General features: G+C 36.4%; 1 protein-coding gene across 1 annotated transcript; it reads left to right on the top strand.

Annotated features, from left to right (window-relative positions):
• Window positions 1-19: 19 nt before the first annotated feature.
• LOC107291523 (chloride intracellular channel protein 6) lies at window positions 20-6,392 on the top strand. Its single transcript, XM_015820527.2, has 5 exons — window positions 20-123; window positions 2,673-2,798; window positions 3,028-3,134; window positions 5,600-5,781; window positions 6,231-6,392. Exons 1-5 carry the CDS (start codon window positions 68-70, stop codon window positions 6,390-6,392), a joined length of 633 nt encoding a protein of 210 aa, XP_015676013.1. The 5' UTR covers window positions 20-67.
• Window positions 6,393-16,270: the final 9,878 nt, after the last annotated feature.

Genomic DNA, 16,270 nt, shown 5'->3' with positions numbered 1-16,270 from the left:
GTTTTTGCTGTAGGCTGGCAGTGATGGGGAAAGTATTGGAAACTGCCCATTTTCTCAACGTCTCTTCATGATTCTCTGGCTAAAGGGTGTTGTTTTTAATGTTACCACTGTGGATTTGAAACGGTGAGTTATAATAACTTTTCTCCATTTATTTATTTTTAATATTTATTTATTTATTTTTAATATTAAAGCTTTTAAATCTTTCAGGCCCAGAAATTATATCCCTAACTATTCAGAGAGGTACTTGTAAACTTTCACTAATTCCAAGTGACTTCTGATAAATTCTTTCACTGTCATGAAATAATTGCATGTTTTTGCCATCAAAATTGGTGAAAAGGTGCAGCAAAACCTGAAACTGAAATGGAAGAAGAAACTGAGAAATTACAGGAGGAATAAATTATGGATAAAAGGAATAAAAGATATAAAGGAGCAAAAAAGCACTAGGAAGATGCTTAGAGTTATAATTTATTTATCTTGCTATATTTCCAGTATTTCTATGCTACTACAATTACATATCTCCAGACAAATCAATTTTTTAATAAATAGATGTAACTCTCTCTCTCTCTCTCAAAAAAAAAAATAGCCCACTGCCAGTCAGTTAGGAACAGAAGCTTAGATTTTAGCATTCCACGCCTGCTAGAAACACCACATATGTCCTGTTTTGTAAAATATGACTAGAATGAGGGCTAGCAACATATTGGGGGAGGGCAACATATTGTGAAGGTCAGGGTGATGATAGGGAAGTGTTGGTTTTGGACTCCAATCCTTCACCTCCTGAACTGAGTTCTGCAACAAAGCATTAACCCCTACCTGTCCAACTTGGGACTTGGGGGCCTGAGAAGAGGATGTTAAAGGCTTCTCAGTGTTGGCCAATGTGTGGGAAAAGAGTAAGGAACATTTTAGGTATAAATTCAGAACTATATCTTTGGTCTGTTCACAGAGTGTCTGTTTTGGCTGCCATTCCAGAATTACCATAAAGATTTAGTTCCTAGCCATGCTTGTTCTAACTTGGCGGGGGAAAAAATAGGATTTTTTTCCCAAAACACTGACTATTATCAAAGCATTTTAACCTCCTTTAGTGCTGTATGACAGATCTCAAAATGACTGTTTTGGAAAAACAAGACTTCAACAGCGCCATTGAATGAGAAATGGTTAAACTTCCACAAGTATAAGGTTTCAGGCATTTTCAGACGATCTCAAGAAATATAATAGTTTATTAACACAATACAGTTTTTAATTGATAAGGTACTGGTAATCCATTTCACAGTTACCTTTTATCAGCATAATCAACCTATCTTTCCCTTCTTCCCCCACCCTCCGCCTCACCCTTATTTAAATTCTGTATCAGAATAGCCTTTCTATGTGTCTGATGAAGAGAGATCGGATCACTAAGCTTATGCCTTTTAAGAAAATGTGTCAATAGGAAAAGGTGCTACCAAACCTCTGATTTTTTTCCCTTTCCTCCTATAATGTCTGATTTGTTGTGGTATCAGGACCTGACATGAATACTGACATTGTGTTAGTCTCTTTTCCAGTCAGTTCATTACTTCTGGATACCATCAGTTCTTGGTTCCAAAATGTTTCAATGAAAAGAGAAAATCACAATTTTTGGGTCCTCCCAGCTGCCATGAAGAGAAAGAAAACCATGTTTCCCTATTTCTTTTCCCCCACGTTTCCCAGAAAATAATGAAAAATATATAGTGGATTGTTTAGAGTTGCCACCATCTAAAGCAGACATGTCAAACACAAGGCCCGGGGGCCAGATGCGGCCCGCGAAGTGGTTTCATGTGGCCCGCGAAGCCATCCTGGAAACAGTGAGGGAACGGCCCCCACTGCCTTGGCCCTGGCCCAGACCAGCCAGGAGCCAATGTACAATTTTGTGGTGACCATCTATGCTGAAACGTATTCAGTCTTAGCTCCACAAGGCCATCTAGAAACAGTGAGGAACCAGCCCCTGCTGTTTTGGCCCCGCCCCCTGGGTGCATGCTGGGAAGGTGTCACCCTTTGTGAGGAATGAAGAAATGGACCATGTTTTGGCACTTGTCCCGGTCCCACCCCCTTCTGCCAGAGACCCTCAGATCTGTCCCACTTCTGCCCAGGCCCCCACAGGCACCCTTGATGCAAACGATGTAGAGCTGGCCATGCCCACCCAGTAGGCCACACCCACTCCATCCACACCTACCCAGTAGGCCGCACCCATCCAGCCCCCCCCGAGGGCAACCGCAATGCTGATGCGGCCCTCAATGAAATTTGAGTTTGACACCCCTGATCTAAAGTGTCAGAGGGAAGCTTAACCAACGTATCTCTTTCTTTAGTTGGTCAGAATGCTGAGAGAAGACATATTCTTCCAAAGCCATATTAGGATTGCATCTTTCAGTTTCCACAAAGAAGAATTGTTTTTCTGTTAACCCGTTTGTAACTCCTTGAGTGACATAATTGATACGTTTTGCTAACTCCCTCAACCCTAGGCTAATTAAGCGTGTCATACACACAACGAAAACATTTCTATTTAGTCTGAACTAAATGTTATTTACTTCCAATAAATGTACTTAAATACTACATTGGCAATAACAATTTTAAATTCCAAGACAGGTAGCTGAACTAAAATGCAATAATTTATACAGTTGACCAGCTTTTGTTTTCCTCAAACGAGATATTTCTTTTTTGTATAGGAAACCTGCAGACTTACAGAAATTAGCTCCAGGAACAAATCCTCCATTTATAACTTTTGATGGTGATGTTAAAATAGATGTAAATAAAATTGAAGAATTTCTAGAAGAAAAGTTAGTACCACCAAGGTATAGTATTCTGTTGTGCTACGATTAGTTTCATATTATATAGAATGAGTGTTGAATATTCTTAAAGCATTGGATATCAAGAGATTGTGGATTGAAAAAGATTAAAGATGGCTAATGGACAGGTAAGGGATATGACTGGCACAGACAGTTAAGTTCTATTTCAGAGTTTCAGATAAAATGCTGAAAAATAATGAGATGGCATTAAATTCTTATGTATTGAAATTTTCAGATATCCTAAACTTTCACCAAACCATACAGAATCTTATTCTGCAGGAAATGATGTGTTTGCTAAATTTTCTGCATTCATAAAAAATACAAGGGAAGATGTCAATGAACGTAAGTATTATAAACTTTGTATCATTATTAGTGGATATTTATAATGTTATTTATTGATATATTTGTATTTGGCACTTCTCTTGGCTTTTTCGTGTGAAGAAACTTTTGTTTCCATTTTCCAGTCCCATATATCCTCCCCAATCCAACCCCCCTACCCCTAAAAATTTGGATAAATATGTAAAGAAAAGTGGAAATAGTACTCTAGGACAGGGCTTTTCAACCAGTGGTACGGGTACCACCTGTGGTACATAGGCACCTGGCAGGTGGTACGCGACCATCCTAGAAAAGTGGTAGCGGGGGAGGGGAATGAGCTGAACCGGTGGCAGCACCGCACAAGCCTGAGAGAGATATGGCTGGAGCTGCAGGGCTGTCAGGGCTCAGCAGAAGCACCAGGATCAGTGCTGCTTTCCAGCTGATCGGCGCTTCTTCGGGACTGTCAGGGCTCAGTGGAAGCACCAGGATCAGCGCCAGCCTCCAGCTGGAGCTCAGCGCTGATCCTGGTGCTTCTGCTGAGCCCTGAAGAAGCACCAATCAGCTGGAAAGCAGCACTGATCCTGGCACTTCTGCTGAGCCCAGAAGAAGCGCCGATCAGCTGGAATGTTGCAGCATCTCCAAGGTTTTGTGATTTACATTCAGATGCTTGGCAACTGATTCATATTTATGACGGTCACAGTGTCCCGGGGTCATGTGAAGTGACCAAAACCTGCTGCAACCACCCAGCAAATGGGGGGGGGATAAAAACCAAACAGCCCCCCACCCCACGCCCACTGCCAATCCTCAACAGAAATGCTCACAACAATGAAAACCTTGGACAGGAGGAAGAGCGCTGCCGGGTGGGCAGGCAGGTGTCTTGCTCAGCTGTGGCTTGGGGGGCACTTTTTTCAGTGCCACTGTAACTTCAAACAGTCACTAAGCGAACTGTTGTAAGTCGAGGACTACCTGTACTTTATCACCTTTTTCCTTTTTTTTTTTTTTTTGGTCATCAAGTTTTTGACACCTTGCTAGGCGACTGGTGGTACTCGGATGTTGCCATATCCTAAAAGTGGTACAATGGGTGAAAAGGCTGAAAAGCCCTGGTCTAGGACATAAGAATACAATATAGTAGTTATACTAGCAAATTTATTGGACTTTAATCTATGTTTTTTTCATAGCAAGAGAAATGAAAGCATAGAAATATATATTTTGAAATCTGAGAACACTTACACATGGGCTGTTGCACTGCTACAGTTTCGGTAGTCATCTGTGTTTGGTATCTATATCTATTAACTCAACTGTGGAAAATCCAGAATTGCAAAGACCAAAAAGTGATCATTCTATTTGCATTAATAAAAAATTTTTTTGCAGAACTTTCAGATTTGTTTATTTCCATAGGTTTCTGCTAATGTAGCATTTAAGTCACAGATCCCTTACAAGAAAAAAGTACCTTGATTTACAGGCCTCCACAACAACACTCAAAATTCTTTTTTACATATGAAGTTAGGATTGATCTGGGTTGCTTGACTCTGTACATGTGCTTCCAAGTGTTCCAGCATGCCCAGTAGCCTAAGTAAAGAGAGTTGTGGATAAACTAATAGAGTTTTAGCAAGGGCCTAAATATAGGCTGTGGCTTCTGGATTTTTTGTTTGCTTATTTTTTGAGTCACTGACTCAGAAATGGATGGGATGTGTTTCTGTTCCGATAGGATGATTCAGGAGGTAGTGAGGTAATTTTCATTGCCTTATATTATCTCTTTCACAAGTTACCCTTGAATTAACTTTCAGTGCCCTGTTCAAGATGCCTTTCTATTGCCATTTATCTTACTCCTGCCTAGATTACAGTCCTTCAGCAATATGCAACCTTGGTTACAGCTCCTGGGAGAGAAGAGTGCTTGGTTGCAAAATTGTCCCAATGCTATCTTATCATTATAGCTAGCCAAGGATTTTATATGCAACAGCAGCTTCAAAAACACTCCTTTATAGTAATTTATTTTATTTGCTTTTCTCTTACCCCTACTTTTATTCATTTACTTTCTTTTCTAATTAGTAGCTAATGTTCTGTGACTGCTGATCATGTTTCCTTTAGGTTATTAAATGTTAAGCGCTCCCCTTCTACCTGATTCATTCTCCATTTCACTACCTGAATATACCTATTTTTTTCTCTTTTATTTTGTTCGTTACTATTAAATGTATCCATTTGTCACTGCGGTCAGCTCAAATGCATAGTGCAAGGCCTTGGTCCCACTGTTCTTCTCCTTTCTCCCATATGGGCAGCTTTGCCACTTGTAGGGTACACATGTATGGAGGGTTAAGTAGGATCGGCAGTATTTTTTCAAGTTATTTTCTCAATATATTTCTATTACAGCAAGTATTAAATCTCTCCCTCAAAGTATGCAGACTGATCTTTCTCTTCATGGTTACTGCTGTTTTGGCTACCTAATTATCAGTGAACAAATAGTGAATTACATTATTCTCCTTTTTTCATTCTAGATTTAGAAAAAACATTGCTTAAGGCTTTAAATAAACTGAACAATTACTTAAATACCCCCTTGCCTGAAGAAATAGATGCCAATAGCACTGAAGACATCACCATTTCCACAAGGAAATTCCTAGATGGTGATCAACTCACATTAGCAGATTGCAATCTCTTGCCAAAGCTTCATATCATCAAGGTTTGTCTTTTTTTCCTTTATGTGAAAATTATTAATGCATGCAAGAATAATTCCTCCTTTATATTTATTTCATAGTGAATACTTCAAACTATGTTTGCATGTGTGTTAATGAAGTATTTATTCCAATTTGTCATATAAACCATGTTCAGAAAATTATGTCAACTCAGATTTGCCTTGCATTTAATATTTTAAAAACCCTTACTTTAACTTGAGTCTATTTTATCCCTTTAATTCAAGCCAAACAATTAATGAAGACGAATGACCAAAAACTGTGAATGTTCTATTTTTCCCTGATTATGTGTTTTTCAAAGAGCAACATCTAAAATACCTTTTAGTGCTACATTAGAGTTCAGTTTGTACAATTTTCTATCACCATATTTTTGTTTTCTATCAATTACACAAGAACAGTACTCTATTGATAATGATTTTTTCATTTATCTTTTTTTAAGGTTGTGGCAAAGAAGTTTAGAAATTTTGAATTTCCATCTGAAATGACTGGTATCTGGAGATATTTGAATAATGCATATGATAGGGATGAGTTCATTAATACATGCCCTGCGGATCGGGAAATAGAATATGCCTACCTGGATGTTGCAAAAAGAATGAAATAAATCAAGAATGTTCAATGTCTTATATTTCTTCCGTGTTTTTTTTAAAAAGAAGTCAAAAGCAAAGCAGCCATTCATTAGCAAGGTTAAAAAAAATTAAAAAATGGACAATTTTCCTGGGCTAATTATTTTATTAATCTACTTATTACAATGTATAGTACAGAGGATTGTGTGTGTGTGTGTAATTGTGGATATGCATGTGAACTAGATGTGTTGTATGTTAGGTTTCATAACAACTAAAAACATTCACAAGAACAGTGACATTTACATTATATAATAATTATAAGTGTTAGGCTTCTGGTAATTATTTTCCTGCATCACAAACATGAGAGGTTAGGTAGAGCTAAAATTTAATGAACTTAACTGAAGCCATATACCTTTGCTATCTTTCCAGATCTAATAAGAACACTGAAGAATAGTTATGTATGTTGTTCTGCATATAAATTATAATTGCTTAAAGTCATCCAATTTTATACATTGATAATAGGGCACAGAGGATTTGATACACTCCAGCTTCTGTGGCATTGGGAATAACAACTAAAAGATCTCAGATATGTTTACATAGCATCAGGCACCATAAAATTAAATGTAAATTAATGAATACATACATAAATGCTTTATTTGTAACATTTTCACCTTTGATATATGACGGTGGTGAACCTATGGCACGCGTGCCAGAGGCGGCACTCGGACCCCTCTCTGTGGGCACTTGTGCCATTGCTCCAGCCCTGCCTCCCCCTGCAGCCTCCTCCTCACTAGCAGCCCCCTGGAAGAAAGTCGCCCCGGGGCGCGGCCCGCATGGAGCAGCACAAGCCAAGGCATAGCCGGGCAGGAGGGACAAGACTCCGCCCTCGCGCCCCATAGCGTGCAGATGATACTGCGGGGTGTGGGTGGAGGGCGTGGCTGCCATGGCGCTGCAGGGCTGCCTGGGCGATCTGCGGGCCACGGAGGCAGTACGTGGCCCTGCGGGTGGGCGGGGCAGGTGGGGGCAGAGCAGGCAGGGTGGGAGGCGGACCGGGGGCGGGGGGTGGTTTTGGGGCACTCAGTCTCTAAAAGGTTCGCCATCACTGATATATGTGATTCCATTATTTTCTTTTACCATTCCTGGAGGATTTCAGCTTTTTCATCTGAAATTTATATATTAATGCCAAGTTCTTACTATTCCTTTGGTCTAGCGATTAAGGTACCGGGCTAGAAAGCAAAAGACCATAAATTCAGTGAGACCAGCTGAGTGACCTTGGGCCAGTCACTTCCTTTCAGCCCAACTCGCCTCACAGGGTTGATGTGGGGAAAATAAGAGGAGGAATGTCTATGGAGATTCTCTCTTTTTTAAAATAACTTTTTATTAATTTTCCAATGTTACAATTATATCTTTGAAAAGCAACGTGGTGTCTGAGTTACAATAGTTCCATTACATAGAGGTATTATTAATACAAATCTCCAACTATTACAGCCAATATTTCTTCTCTTTTTTCCCTTAATACATACTGGGTGGGTTGTCTAGTATTCTTTAAAATTTAAGACTTGGAAGAAATAATGACTTTATACATCTATGGAGATTCTCAATCATCCGGATCATAGTTGTCCCAAAGGTGCTTTTCAAAAGGCAACTGGACTTTGTTGGTTTTTTTCCCTGAAAACATTTCGCTTCTCATCCAAGAAGCTTCTTCAATTCAAGGAAAAAAACAACAAAGTCCAGTTGCTTTTTGAAAAGCACCTTTAGGATAGGAGGAGGAAGGTGTTGGATATGTTTGCTGCCTTGAGTTAGTGTAAAAATAACTGAAAAATAAAGGTGGAATATAGTAAATAAGTAAGTAAATAAATCATCTTGCAAATGATTGGGCAAGTTCATTTTGGCCTTATTTTATTTTAAATTATTTGTTTATTTGTCTAGATCGGGGTAGGCAACCTTGGCTCTTTTATGACTCGTGGACTTCAACTCCCAGAATTCCTGAGCCAACCATGCTGGCTCAGGAATTCTGGGAGTTGAAGTCCACGAGTCATAAAAGAGCCAAGGTTGCCTACCCCTGGTCTAGATGATGGGAACGCCACAAAATGTTTGGTGCCTGCAATGTAGGAATTGCATTGGCAATTTGTGATTTGTTGTCTTTCATTCATTGAGTTCCAACCACAGATAGTTGCACCTGCGCACCTGCGCACTTGTTTTACTGAGTTCTATATCTCTTTAGACCATTCTGGTAGCAGACGTAAATGCCCATTTTCGTATTATGTGGCATATAATCCCAAGCACTACTCCATCAACGTCCAAGTATTTAACAGTTCATTTACCTACATGGCAGATGTCAAAACTCCTAATCCTACTGTTGCCTGCAATGGAAGTTATTCTTTAGTGAGAGAAAGCCAGACAGCTACTAAGACAGCCTTATTGTTGAACTCATAATCCCTTTGACTATGAGGGTACATTTTAAATGGATGCATAGATTCCTGTTCTCATTCAAATGTGTTACAGTCTTTGTTTTGTTTCAGAGCTATTGTCAAATTGAGTCTTTGAGTGAAGTCTTATAAAGAAGAAATTACTTCATTTTCTCTCAAGATACTTGGAACAATAAAACAAATGTTGCTTATGTAAAATTCATCAAATATGAACAGGATTTTATGGAAAAAGAAACTCTTTAATTTCATATTTGGAACACAGAACATCTTACGCAAGGTTTAATACTTTGACGTAATAACAAAAAGAAGCTACTATGAATTCTCTATAATATTTGCATCGAGGACTTGTCAGAGATATATTCACTTTCCATTAACTTTGATTTAATTCTGTGAATGCAGCACCCACCCTCCAAATATTTTGCTTAAATAAACCAGCTTCATTACACAAGGCATATAGCTGGTTTGGTGGTTCACATTCAATAAGAAAAATGTTTTTAAAAATCCATAGAGGTTATTAAAACCGAATTCGCTGAGTACATTGTAGTAGCTAGGAATTACCTCTATGGCTACCAAGAAATTTTACCTCAGTAATGAAAGTTGAGATCTCTATTTCGTTTCCATTTTTTACTACTGAGATAACATTTTTAACTTTTGCATTTTATACTCTTATTTTACACTCATGATTAATTTAACACATAATGAAATTATGTTTTCCTTCCCCTATCTGCAATCAAACCAAGACTAATGCTATATTTGATATATTACACTGGAAACAAATATCATGCTTATGGTGAGATGGGTGGCAAACAAATTTAATAAATAATAATAATTCAATCTTGAAGCATATATAAACAATACAATTAAGTATTGTAGTTAATATACCTTATATATTTGAATATAAAATATATAAATTAAGATTTAAATATGTTGATCGGTATTTTAAGTTTGTACTTACTAAGTCTAGGGAAAGGGAAGAATTAGGAAACCATTTGTATCAAAACTATTACAATTAAATATATGTGATTGATTTAAATAGAAGCATTAGCCATTTGCTTAATATTATTTCTAGGTTCAATATCATTTCAAAAAGTGTAACCATGGTTTATGGTGAATAAGAAGAAGGACATTGTGCTCTTACTAGACTTATAGAAAAAAACTGAGCAGTTCATTGTACAAGTTACACTTCTTGAAAATAATCTTTTATTAGTTTGTTTCATAATCAGAAATAAGAATGATAAAGCATTTGAATCAGAATATTTTTGGAGTAATTTTAGTAAAAATATAAAACGTTCATATAAAATTCAGCTCAAAGAAAACTACTGCCACAAGTAGCTATCCAATTCCTGCTAATCAAGTACCAAACCAGCACCGTGTCACTTTGAAAGCAGTTTACATAGCCATTTATAAGTAAAAACTGATTTTTTTAAAGAAGATTTTGAAAGGTGCTTGTGGATTCTCACATCCTGGGTTTTATATTCCTCATTATATAGTCACCTTGCAATACTTTTTATTCCTGAACAGAGATGTTTTAACAATGCTCAGTGGTCGATGACTTTCCTAATGTCATCTGACTTGACCATGTCCTGGTCAAAGCATTCTGCTATATTTACTAATTATTGCATTTTTCCAAACAGTATTAGCAAAATAAGTATATTAGCAGTGCTACTGTTCTTACTACTGATATAGTGAATGACAGCATCTCACATAGCAAAGAAATATAGTTTTCCAACCAAAATTTCATGGACCATAATACTGTATATACATCTGTCATGATACCATTTAAGGCACAAGAGCCTGAAAAAAATCTATTTTCCAGACACACAAATTCCACGCACACAATTACAGTGTTATACCAACACCGAAAGCTATATTTCTCAAAGTTCTTGATATCTGTGAATTTTGCAATATTAGCTTTTTAGACAGGAGAAAAGAGATGTTTGACTGGCAGGCTGCAACCTTTCTTGAACATTGAGGCTGCTCCTGCCAAAGAAGCAGAAAGGATCAAGATAATGGTTCAAGGTTCAGAGATTTGTGCATGGACTTGGAGTGGTGTTTAGATCACATTGCACAAATATTAAAGTGTCAAGAACATTAAAATTATGGTGTTGCAACAGAATAAAAAAAAAAAGGGGGGGGCTAGTAATTTTCTGAGACTAAGTCCAAATTAAGCAGCAAGAAATTTAACAGTTGTAAATTTGGGATGAATAGAAGACTAGAAAAGTATATGTGTATAGGCCAAATCTATAAATCAGATCTATTTTTGACATAGATTTGTTGCATTTAAAAGCAGCATGTGGATCAAAAGAAGTGCTATGGATAATAACATTCCAAGCTACAGACATACAAATTACTTAGATATTCTAGGCATTTCCCAGTACCTTCTATGGATATCGTTGGTCCTAGAGAGCATATGTTTTATTTTCTCCTTTTTCATTATTTGAAGAAACACCTATGTTGTCATCCAGAAAGATGTAACACTTTATTCCTGTCAAGATTTCATTAATATACCATGGTTCATATAAACATTATTTTATTATATTATTATATTTTTTAAAAAATAGTACAAGCCTTAAATACTGAGATGTGTTTTAAATATGTATGAACACAAAGGTCAAATTGTTATTTGCACTAATCACTGCTTGGAAGAAGTCTTCAGATTCCGAAGATTTCATTGTCAGGCTTCAATTCTGTAATCACCAGAATGGTTTGCTGAGTCGACACTTTCAAGCAATTACTTGCTTTGCACACAGTATTTCCAAAAACAGGCTGGAATAGAAAAAAAGATCACTTTAAAAGCCCAATTAAAGTATGATTCACACACTCTAATATAGCTTTTGTTTAACCTTTGCTCAAGGAATACTTTCAGTCAGCCATTCACATCTATTGTATCTGCTTTTTGAAATGTTACACAGGATGGTTTCAGTGGTGGGATTCAGCCAGTTCGCACCACTTCGGCAGAACCAGTAGCTAATTTTTTGTTGCCCAGGCCCAGAGTGGACTTCTGGAAGCGGCATCCACACAGAGAACCAGTTGTTCACATATTTGAATCCCACTACTGGATAGTTCCTCATTATCTTCCATCTGACATTCTCCAATCTGGAACTTTTCAGATACACTAAAATTATACTTACTAGAATTCCCACCATTCAGCGATGCTGACAAAAATTCTGGGAAATTCAGTTCCAATGTATCTAGTTAGTAGCAGTTTGGGAAAAGTTGTATTGATCTATGATTTACAACATGTGCTCTGCAGCTCTGACTTATTTTGATCTAGGGAAAACTAGCAAGATTCTACCCAGTCTAACTGATATTGCAGTGGTGCAACCAGGGATATAAACTTTCAGAATAGGAATGGTTTTTCTGCAATCAGTGGCTGAATGCAGTAATGGCTGGGTCAGAATTATGATTCCCAAGATCAATTATAATTTATCAGAAACTTCAAAATCCAGATCTCTGTATGCATTTCTAAATTTTAATTCAAGTCTTTTGATGCTTACAATATCAAACTGGCATTGTTCCCTGTCAAAATATGTACCTCTTTTCTTTGATTTCTTGGAAGGCTGGAGTGCTGCTTTTTGGAAATTCTTCCCAGTTAAAGGATAAGCTTTCAGGAAATCCTTGCTTGATTCCACAATACTGTCATGTTGAGAAAAGTGGGGACTAGTCTGCCCTTTAGTCAATAGATCCTACCCAGAATGTAAAACAAGAAAGAATCAGATGGGTTAATCCCAAAAGAATTTATAAAGCTATTCTTGAAACAGCAATTTTGAGAATGTGTATTGATATTCCCTCATTTATGAAGGTGGCAACATTTGGCTTAGATTTTAAATCTGTATATTCAACATATTTGTTGTCTGGAGCTGGAGATTGTTTAAGCAGCATTGACAGAAAGATTAGTCCCATATATACACATTCTTTGTTATTTGGTTGTTTGTTTCAAGTTAAAATGCACACTTATTGTGTAAAGGTCTTCATAGAAAGATCTACTTTGATAAATTAATTTGTAATTATATCCCTAGGAAAAATTGCCTTTTTTTGCAATGTTAGAAGGAAGAGGGGAAGTTGCTTTTTTGTTTTTAGAATGGTGGCAATTTCTTACCCTTTTAATTGTCTTTCCAAATACCTTTGCATGAACTGAAAGGCAAAAGAGAAAATGAGTTAAAAGTAGAAAATTATCATTTACATTATGGATCAGCATCTATGGCATAGCGCAACTGTTACTTCATAAGAACTGTAAAAAAGTTCAGAATAGAATAATTTTTATTCTGCACCATAATTCTGTTTCTTGTTCTCCATTAGAGCATTATTTTGCTTAAAATACTTGGTGCTCTCAGAGCTTGGTTCTTTGCTTGCAGATGTTTCCTTACCCAACTAGGTAACAACTTCAGTGCTAGCAGGGAGTGAAGTTTGCCCTCTTTTACATACTAATGGCTTACCCTGTCAGTGTTGGTGGGTGTTTTTTTCTCCTTGGGAATGTTGTTTATGCTTGATTGTTTGTCTGAGTTGGTAGTTCCCTGACTAGGGTATTATTTACTGCTTGATTACTGGCAAGGAGGTACGCTGGGTTTTTTAATTTCCTTTTTAGCTTTTTATTGTCTCTTGAATGTGAAAAAGTTACTTAAGCAATGAAACATTTTAAACCAAAAAAGAAAAGATGTCCAGTTGCCATGACTCAATTTCCAGACTTGGTGTAGGATGCTGACCACTTCCCAGGTGAAATTATAGCTAAGTCTCTTGTTATATTCATTTACATTTATTTATTTATATTCCACCTTTATTATTTTGACAAATAACTGTCATCTATCTCTATCTCTCTGTCTGTCTGTCTGTCTGCCTGTCTCTATCTATCTATCTGTCTGTCTGTCTGTCTGTCTGTCTATCTATTATCTATCTATCATTTATCATCTATCTATCTATTGATCCATTCCCCTCTACCTACCTACCTACCTACCTACCTACCTACCTACCTATCATCTATCTGAGTTGCATGAAATCTTAGAAAATTTTAATTTCACAGCAACTCTTCCGTTCCTTAAACATTTCTCAAGTATTTCACTGAAGAGATGTGGCATTGCATAAATCCTTTATTCTGAATGTCTTGTAGGTTTTTCATGGGGAAGATCTGACTCATTTTGAATTTCACTATAGAAGAAAATGTGAAAATAATTCATTATATTATTCTAATCGCAGGTGTTGGTCCTTTGAAATGTATTAGTGCTCAGAACGTCTTTTTGGCTAATTTAACTAAGCTAAAAATGTCTATCTGCCTAACCCACTTGCCTTGACTTCTTCCCAAACCCTAACCTTTGGTGGGATGTAGAACAATAAGAACGAGTTATATTCTTCTTCTAAAGGCCTCCAGTTTCTCAACAATAGGGTTACCTTTAGTTCTTCAGAGAAGTCAGCACACTGTGGTTATATAGTTTCTGCTTCACTGTTAAATAAATATGGACTTTGCTTATGTTTTTATATTAGTATGAGGGTAGTTAAAACATACATACAGTAAATGCTGAACTCAGATCTCCTTCATGGTCTTAGTGCAGCTTTGTATATTTAAATTTCAAATGCATAGATATAGCTCTTAACAAAATACTAATATAGAATGCTGAAAAGCTTTTTCTCCTTTGTCTTCTAAAATATATTTAAACTGACAATTTAGCCTTTCATTTTAAAGTTACAATAGATTTTTAAATTAATTTCAATTTCAGTATTGTTTGTCTCCTAATTTTTCAAAGCATGGTGCACTCTACTACCTGATATACATGAATTAATTAAATATCAAACTAATTTGTACCCAAGGACAAGTTGTTTATGTACTGGATTTATTTCTTACCTTTCTGCAGTCAAATACTACTTAAACATCATGTAAGACAATAGATCAAATTATATTATTATCTGTTTCTAATCTCATTTTTACACAGAAAGCAAACATTATTTCTCTAACTCATATTGGACTGACATTTTAATTCATTACAGAAATACTCATATTGAAATAAATTCTGATGGACACAGTTCAGTGACTTACTACATAAATTCAAAATCTTAATATTAGGGAAATTGTGAAATGCAGATGAGATCAGTAATATTTTCTCCAAAGTCTTAGTATCTGATCAAATAATATTGATGTTATATTTGTAAACACATAATCTTAGAATGGAAAAACATAATGGAATTATCAAAGTGTTAATATGTAAATACATTTTTGTTCAAAGAATTGATTACCAATTTATCAAATGACTAAAAAAGAATCTAACCAATTTGTAATCATAATAGCATAAATTAAGTACATGTAATGGAATTTGTTGTAATCAATAATATGACTTCATGTGTAATGGTCTTCTATTTACTTGTTTGGCCTCCTTGAAACATTGAAGTTTTGTTAATTAACTTATGGCTGGAGGTTTTCTGTACTTCATCAAAAACTGATAAAAATCAAGATGGATTTTTGTTGATCAGTGAAGCTTTTTCTCAGCTTTTTGGTTCTAATCTGAAAAAAACAACCCTAAAATAAAGGAAAATACCCCATAGTCTTCTGATATGTAAGGAATGGCCACCTTTTCATTAATCAATGAAAAGATATTGCAATCCCCTCAATACTTGTATGGAAATATACCTTTTATGTACAATGATCATCAGTATTAAATCAATGTGGTTCTATAGGTTCAGTCTGATGTTGCTCTTTGCTACAATGCAGCATCCAAACTTTTAATGATACCAAAACATTCATTTTTTCAAAGCAGGTAACAAAGATAGACAAAATGCTAAATTGATATTTTGGGAAGAGAGCTTTAGCTTACCTTCATGATTGTCAGATATCGTTAGTGGAATAATTGTTTGAACGGTTGAAGAAATCGGTAGGATGACTAAGAGACAAACTAACAAGAGATGAAATCCCATGGTAAGAAAACAGGAATATTGGGGTTCCCAGAGCTGTACTGTGATTGCCTTTTCAAAGGTTTCTGAAGACTCTCTTCATTCAAGTTATCTCTCTATTCAAGTATTCTGCACTTGGCATGGACTTATAAGCCCTTGTTTCTTTTGTGATTCAGGAAATAAATCTCTAATCAAATGCTATTTTCCCCACCTGCATTTTGACATTTGCCAACATGTGTCTTTCTGTTTCTGAGATATGCTTTGTGCCTTTCTATTGATATTCTCTAACGTCAGAGCTCTTTTCTCTGGTTAAGCAAACACATTAACTTTACGTTATCATTGCTTGAATAGGAGAACCTCTAAAATGCATATACAAACTTCAGGCTAAAGAAGTAAGAGGAAAGGTCAGGTAACACAGACGTAGGAAAGAACCTTAGATTGTACAGTCTCCCCCTTTTGACTTTTAATGAGGATGCTCATAAAGAGCAACATTTTCAAACAGACTGATGACGCCATTGGGTAACTTAGCAAACATGTCAGAAGCAAACAAGTAACAGAAGTGAGCCATGGGGAGACCGATGCTAAAGCAAGTGACTAGATGAAATTAGGATGAA

Source organism: Protobothrops mucrosquamatus, unplaced genomic scaffold (assembly GCF_001527695.2).
Source record: "Protobothrops mucrosquamatus isolate PMUCROS unplaced genomic scaffold, P.Mucros_1.0 scaffold1136, whole genome shotgun sequence".
Taxonomy (NCBI): domain Eukaryota; kingdom Metazoa; phylum Chordata; class Lepidosauria; order Squamata; family Viperidae; genus Protobothrops; species Protobothrops mucrosquamatus.
This window is presented reverse-complemented; position numbering and strand designations above follow the sequence as displayed.

Bases quoted from the DNA above. Each gene is read 5' to 3' on its own strand.
- LOC107291523 (XM_015820527.2), top strand. From the start codon at position 68: ATGATTCTCTGGCTAAAGGGTGTTGTTTTTAATGTTACCACTGTGGAT. The intron at 124-2,672 runs GTGAGTTATAAT...TTTTTTGTATAG, and splicing joins ACCACTGTGGATTTGAAACG to GAAACCTGCAGACTTACAGA. The intron at 2,799-3,027 runs GTATAGTATTCT...TGAAATTTTCAG, and splicing joins GAAAAGTTAGTACCACCAAG to ATATCCTAAACTTTCACCAA.